This window comes from Zingiber officinale, chromosome 10A (genome assembly GCF_018446385.1).
Source record: "Zingiber officinale cultivar Zhangliang chromosome 10A, Zo_v1.1, whole genome shotgun sequence".
NCBI lineage: Eukaryota > Viridiplantae > Streptophyta > Magnoliopsida > Zingiberales > Zingiberaceae > Zingiber > Zingiber officinale.
In genome coordinates this window covers 98,626,539-98,632,570 of record NC_056004.1, presented here as the reverse complement: position 1 = coordinate 98,632,570, position 6,032 = coordinate 98,626,539, and the positions used below count along the sequence as shown (strand labels likewise).

At 35.7% G+C, this 6,032-nt stretch overlaps 1 protein-coding gene across 2 annotated transcripts; it reads left to right on the top strand.

Moving 5' to 3' along the window:
* The first annotated feature begins 543 nt into the window (after positions 1-543).
* LOC122027013 (phosphatidylinositol/phosphatidylcholine transfer protein SFH13-like) lies at positions 544-5,870 on the top strand. 2 transcript variants are annotated; one of them, XM_042585809.1, is made up of 15 exons: positions 544-806; positions 1,245-1,289; positions 1,391-1,694; positions 1,909-2,008; positions 2,086-2,352; positions 2,428-2,505; positions 2,583-2,684; positions 2,765-2,814; positions 2,895-2,994; positions 3,308-3,397; positions 3,499-3,600; positions 4,229-4,391; positions 4,555-4,931; positions 5,260-5,328; positions 5,705-5,870. In XM_042585809.1, exons 2-15 carry the CDS (start codon positions 1,283-1,285, stop codon positions 5,720-5,722), a joined length of 1,827 nt encoding a protein of 608 aa, XP_042441743.1. In that variant the 5' UTR covers positions 544-806; positions 1,245-1,282; the 3' UTR covers positions 5,723-5,870. The 2 variants fall into 2 exon arrangements, with proteins under 2 accessions (XP_042441743.1, XP_042441742.1); XM_042585808.1 differs by having other exon boundaries at positions 1,192-1,289.
* Positions 5,871-6,032: the final 162 nt, after the last annotated feature.

Sequence of the window (6,032 nt, the reverse complement as noted above, 5' to 3'; positions counted from 1 at the left end):
GGAGACCAAGCAGGCCCGACGATTCGCTGTCCGTTCAAGCCAGCGAACAGGAGGTTGACGCGGAAAACCGGTGTGTCCTACGTCGCCATCATTCATCTTTTCTCGCGTTTAAGCTGTTCTGTGAGCCGAGATATTCAGCGTATCGTCGTCAACAGAGCCTGCACCGATCACTGCATGCGGTCGCTGCCTCGTTGCGCGCACCACGCAGTTTCTTTTTCTTTTTCTTTTTGACAGTTTAATTTTAAATTCTTAAAATGCTGAAAACTGCAAAATTAATTTAATAAACTAAAATTCTAAAATCGACATGAATTAATTGATTATTTTTAACTAAATATATCAAGCTGTAGCTGACTAGCTGGCACGTCTGCTTATCAAGTGATACTCAAAGCGGCAATGCGACTGACGAGAGAAATCAGAAGTGAGCCGTCGGTTAGGGCCGGTTTACATGGGAGTGCCGGTCCGGTTTAGTTGGGCAGCTGAAGGAGTCGAGATATTATTATTATTATTATTATTAACGTTATTTGTCGGCGGAGCTCTCCACTTTAAATACAACCGGAACACGATCGGTCTCGATCATTCCAATTCCGTTTGCAGCTGAGCGAGCGGCGAGGAGAGGAATATATTGCAGCTGGAGCGATCGGAGAGGACGGGCTTCCGATTCGATTCCGTTTGTCCCAGGAATTTTGTCTTCGGTGGTGGAATCTCGTCGATCTGCCTTTTTTTCGTTTCCGTTTGTCCCAGGAATTTTGTCTTCGCTGGTGGAATTTTGTCGCCGCCTGTGCTACCGTGAGAACTCGGTGATCCAGGTAGTTTTTCGTCTCGACGATCTGTTTCCGAGCTCGATCTTTGGTTGTTTTCCGATGATGAAACAGGGATCTGAGTCGTCTGTCAAATTAGTTGATCCGTTGATGTGTGAGATCTTCTCCGATGAGTCTTATTCGTGGAGTTTCTGATCTCGATTTTTTGTCGGCATTTCTCGCATTAGGTTTGCCTTTAAATCTCAAAGCAACTGAATAAATATGCGCACATGATATATGTTTGAACTCTGTCGATTTGAACTTTGATGGGGATTGATTTCACTCGATCGGGAATGGTTCTTCTTCTTTATTTGTCGTAATCGAAACTTGTGTATCTCGTTATTTTTTCTTTTTCTTCTGATATTTACATCTAGTGCTATATTTCCGTTATCAGAACTATATGGAGGCATTGGTTCCTGGCGATCTAAAAACAATCTCACTTGGCAGATTATAAACTAGTGAATACTTCAGAAGGTTATCAGAAAATGACTGGTATGTCAACTTGGATTCATATTAACTGTCTTTATGAAGCGCTGATAGAATTCTTCCTGTCTGATACCCTTTTAATATGTATATATATTTTGTGCTGTAAGGTCTCGATACGTTTCACAGTCGGGAAGATAGAAAAGAAAGAAGATCAGATGTGGAGAACTCAGAAGATGAACGAAAAAGGTTGAGTTTAGGGTCTCTAAAGAAAAAGGCGTTGAGTGCTTCTTCGAGATTTACCCACTCTCTTAAGAAGCGAGGGAAAAAGAGAACCCCGAATAGGACTTCTTCAGTGTCGATTGAAGACATAAGGGATGTGGAGGAGGAGCTTGCAGTCTATTCGTTCCGAAAGGAGCTATTTTCTAGAGACTTATTGCCTGATAAACACGATGACTATCATATGATGCTCAGGTTAACTTTCCACTATTAAAGAACAGGAACTTTGTTTTAGCATTAAATCCTTCACCTGACTTGCTTTAACTAGACTATAAGCATCTTTATTCAATATCAATTTTAAACATATGATTCAATTGGGTTTAATTTTACACCGTGCTTGTCTCAACTTGGTGTTCTAGATGTGATTTCATTTTTCTAATTGTTTATTAATTGAATTTACATGATACAGATTCTTGAAAGCTAGAAAATTTGACTGTGAGAAAGCAGTTCAGATGTGGGCTGACATGCTTCATTGGAGAAAAGAATTTGGAACGGACACAATCATTGAGGTAGCTTATATCTATCGTTTGCCAATGGACATCACTTAATGCTGACATGTATATATGTAAAACCTACTGGATGCCAGGATTTTAAGTTTGACGAGCTCGAGGAAGTTTTACACAATTATCCTCAGGGATACCATGGAGTTGATAAACAAGGAAGACCAGTTTATATTGAGAGGCTAGGAAAAGTGGAACCAAATAAGCTGATGCACATTACTACAATAGACCGATATATTAAATATCATGTCCAGGAATTCGAGAAAACTTTACACGATAAGTTTCCTGCATGCTCAGTTGCTGCAAAAAGGCGCATTAACTCAACGACTACAATTTTGGATGTGCAAGGAGTGGTATGTAGTTTCTTTCCTTGTTTGACCCACTGGAACCACTTGTCTGATATTTCAAGTTGCATTCCACTGAGTCAGGGTTTGAAGAATTTCAGCAAGACAGCTAGAGACCTTTTGCTCAAAATGCAGAAAATTGATGGGGATTACTATCCTGAGGTATTGAACTTTATCCATTTTCATCATCATTGTTATTCCTCACTTCAAACTGCAATGTTTTGCTTGTTAAAGTGCAGACATTACACGAGATGTTCATTATCAATGCTGGTCCTGGCTTTAGACTCCTTTGGAACACTGTCAAAGGTTTTCTTGACCCAAAAACAACTGCAAAGATACATGTAAGTTCTCCAATACTGAATGTGTCTTATTTTCTGGTATTTGATGTATTGCAATACATTTTGATTACTGTATCGTGAAGGTATTGGGAACAAAGTACCAGAGTGCTTTGCTTGAAGTTATCGACTATTGGTAGGGGCATATCTTTCTCTTCGTGATATTGCTAATATTTGTTCTTTTAATTGTTAAGTTATATGCTCGTGGAATTACAGCCAACTTCCAGATTTTTTGGGTGGCATGTGCACTTGCTCCAGTGAAGGCGGATGTTTGAAGTCTAACAAAGGGCCATGGAATAATTCCAACATTATGGAGGTACATTTATTTATTGACTATAGAGTTTTTTGCTTTCCATTTGGTCATTCGATCTGGTTTAGGATCTGAACTAAAAGGAAGTAATCTCATATCATAATGAAAAAACTAGTTGATTTAGTTGCATTTACCCACTATCGAATCATTTCTAAGACCTTTCAGGAAGATTTCAGCTTGAAAAAATATTGTTTACTCTGATTCTATTTCACACGAATCATTCTTTCAAACTCTTTCCATATCATATTGTTTCTTTGGTTTTGAAGTAACTATTATTTTATCCTTAAAATAAGTAATGTATTTTTTCTTCAAATTTTAGTTTGTACATAATGCTGAAACAACATTGCTAAGGCATACTAGACGAATGTCAGAAGGAGATGAAGCCTTTGTAGGGTCATATCTTTTGAAGGCAAGTTTTCTATTTTGTCTTTATTTCGTTCCTCATTTGTCTGGATGTATTGTGTAATGTCCTTTAATGAATTCCTTTTATCCTTTCTTCTTCATCTTTAGGGAAGAAGCAGCGGTACATGGACAATTGATTCTGGATCAGATATGGATGATCTAGTTTCTAAAACTATCGAGCATAGCCGCCTAGCTCCAGTTCGTGAGGAAGTGAGTTTCCCTTCACTCTCTCGTTTTCAATTCGGTATATTATGTTTATTTGTCGGAATTCTAGTTAGTCCTTCACTGCTGATGAAAAAATGCAATGATTTTATACAACATATGAGTTCAAACACATCTAATTCCACCTAATCCAATCTAACTCTAGAATTTAGATTATTTTGATATTGGATGGGTCCATGGCTTAAAAAAAATATAATGTAATTGAATCTCTAATTTAAAATACCAAATATTTTTTTATCTGACCCAAGTTTAATAAATATAATTAAATATGTAATAAATTATATGTATCAATAAATAGTATTAACATTAACAGCTACAACAAAGGTCCATTAAATAGTCAAGAATCTTAGTCTTTGTGAATATTACACTAACTATTATGTTTATATTTTATATGTTTGGATCTATAATTATATTGCATCGACTAGGTGTCTGAATAAGATTTCACTTATGAAATTATAATTTTTTTTTTGTTTCATTAAGTTTTTTTATTGACATTTATAAGTGGACTCAACCCAACCCACGTTCAACCTCTAGTGGATTGTGTAAAATATCTAAATGGTCATATCAACCAGTATGTTAATTATTTTGATCGGGTTGTTTCTTGATGTATATGCAGGTGAAAGTGAAAGATTCACCAGCTTACTATAGTTGCGATGACCATTTCGTTGTCGTTGATAAATCTATAGATTGTGGTCAAAGAGAATCAAAATCTTATAACAGATCAGATTTCAGATATCATGGTCAGAGTTCGTACAACATCCCAACATCACATGGACAAGGTATTGCAAATCTATGCGAGATATATTGATTTGCGATCTAGTTTCGATCAAGAGATATTGACATTTAATAAATGGAATCAATGAATCTATAAAAAAAACACATTAATATTTTGAAATTAAGATTAAGAAAAATAAAAACTGAATTATATTTTAATTTTGTCAGATGTGCAGGCGGGAAGATACATGATCGCTGATCAGGAACTCAGAGAGCGAGAACCATTTTATCGATGGATTTTAAGAATAGTCATATCTTTCCTACTCAAAATTCTGGCCTTCTTACATGTCATTAGTTCAAAAGAGGGAAGGTCGAGTGATATCCATCCACCAGAAGCTCACAATGAGGTTGCAGAAAAAGGTTCTATAGAAGATACTTCTGAACAACATATGGTTGTTTGTTTAGAGCGTCTTCGGCAGCTAGAGAAGAAGTTTGATGAGCTCACAAGCAAACCCGTAGAGATTCCTTTTGAGAAGGATTGCATGCTACTTGAATCTTGGGACCGAATAAAGCACATTGAGTTCGACCTCGAGAAGACTAAACAGGTAAGCTAGTATTTGCTACATGATGATTTTCTTTAGAAAGTTGGAGTATGAGGCCTAGTATCAATGAAAACTGATAAATTCATTTTTTGCAATTAGTTTTTCTAGTAGAGATTGGTCCCTAATTGGCTCAACAAAAGGAAATCTCCTATTAGGTGTTCAGCGCAGGAGGTTTTAAGTTTCCGAATGGACATTTTCTATTCAAAGAAAAAAAAAACTAATTGAAAATCATATTATAAAATACGATGCAATATTATTTTCTGTTCTGAATTTCGATATGTAGGGTTTGTATGTTCCCAGCACCTGATTTGGTTACTTCTGCATGTATTAGGTATTGCATGCCACAGTCATGAAGCAGCTGGAAATCATTGAATCATTAGATGGAACCCAAGAATTAAAGGTACTTTGTGGATTGGTTTTTTATCTTTTACTTTTCTTTCTGTTGTAAATGTTTCATTCAAAATGCTAATAATCTAAAATTTTCTTCTTTCAACTTCTCAAGCCAAGTTTTCATATTAGCGATTTTATTACCCTACTTATTTTACGTTACTTTTATATAATTCTAGAGAACATATAATTCTGATGATATATATATATATATATATATGTTCTCTAGAGAGCAACCTCAAGATGAGCACCATAAAGTCAATAGAATAATAACCTTCGAACATCAGAATTATATGTTTGCTAGGTACCTACCTCAAATTATTCATTACTTTATGTCTTACTCAAACTTGTAGTAGCTTTTTGATCTCTTTTATTTGTTCTTGATTCAGAGGAGGATATTTTGTTGAGGTGTTGCAATTCTCTGCGAGTGAACTTAGTCGAACACAGGCCTTCGGCAAACTTGGCCAGCGAATACGATCTTGTACGGCTACTGATTGTCATTCAGAGAATACGAAAAGGAAATTTTACTCAATGGTATTTTCTGTTAACCTTCAACTGTCCTGTTCGATATCTTTCATCCAAAAATAACAAATGAGTGAGAAATGCATATTAAATATAGTAAGTAATATTGCATAGGACAAAAAAAAATGCTAAGTCTACTAAAACTTCTAACAAATTATTAGCCAAGTTCATTTAATAAATTTTTAATTAGAACAA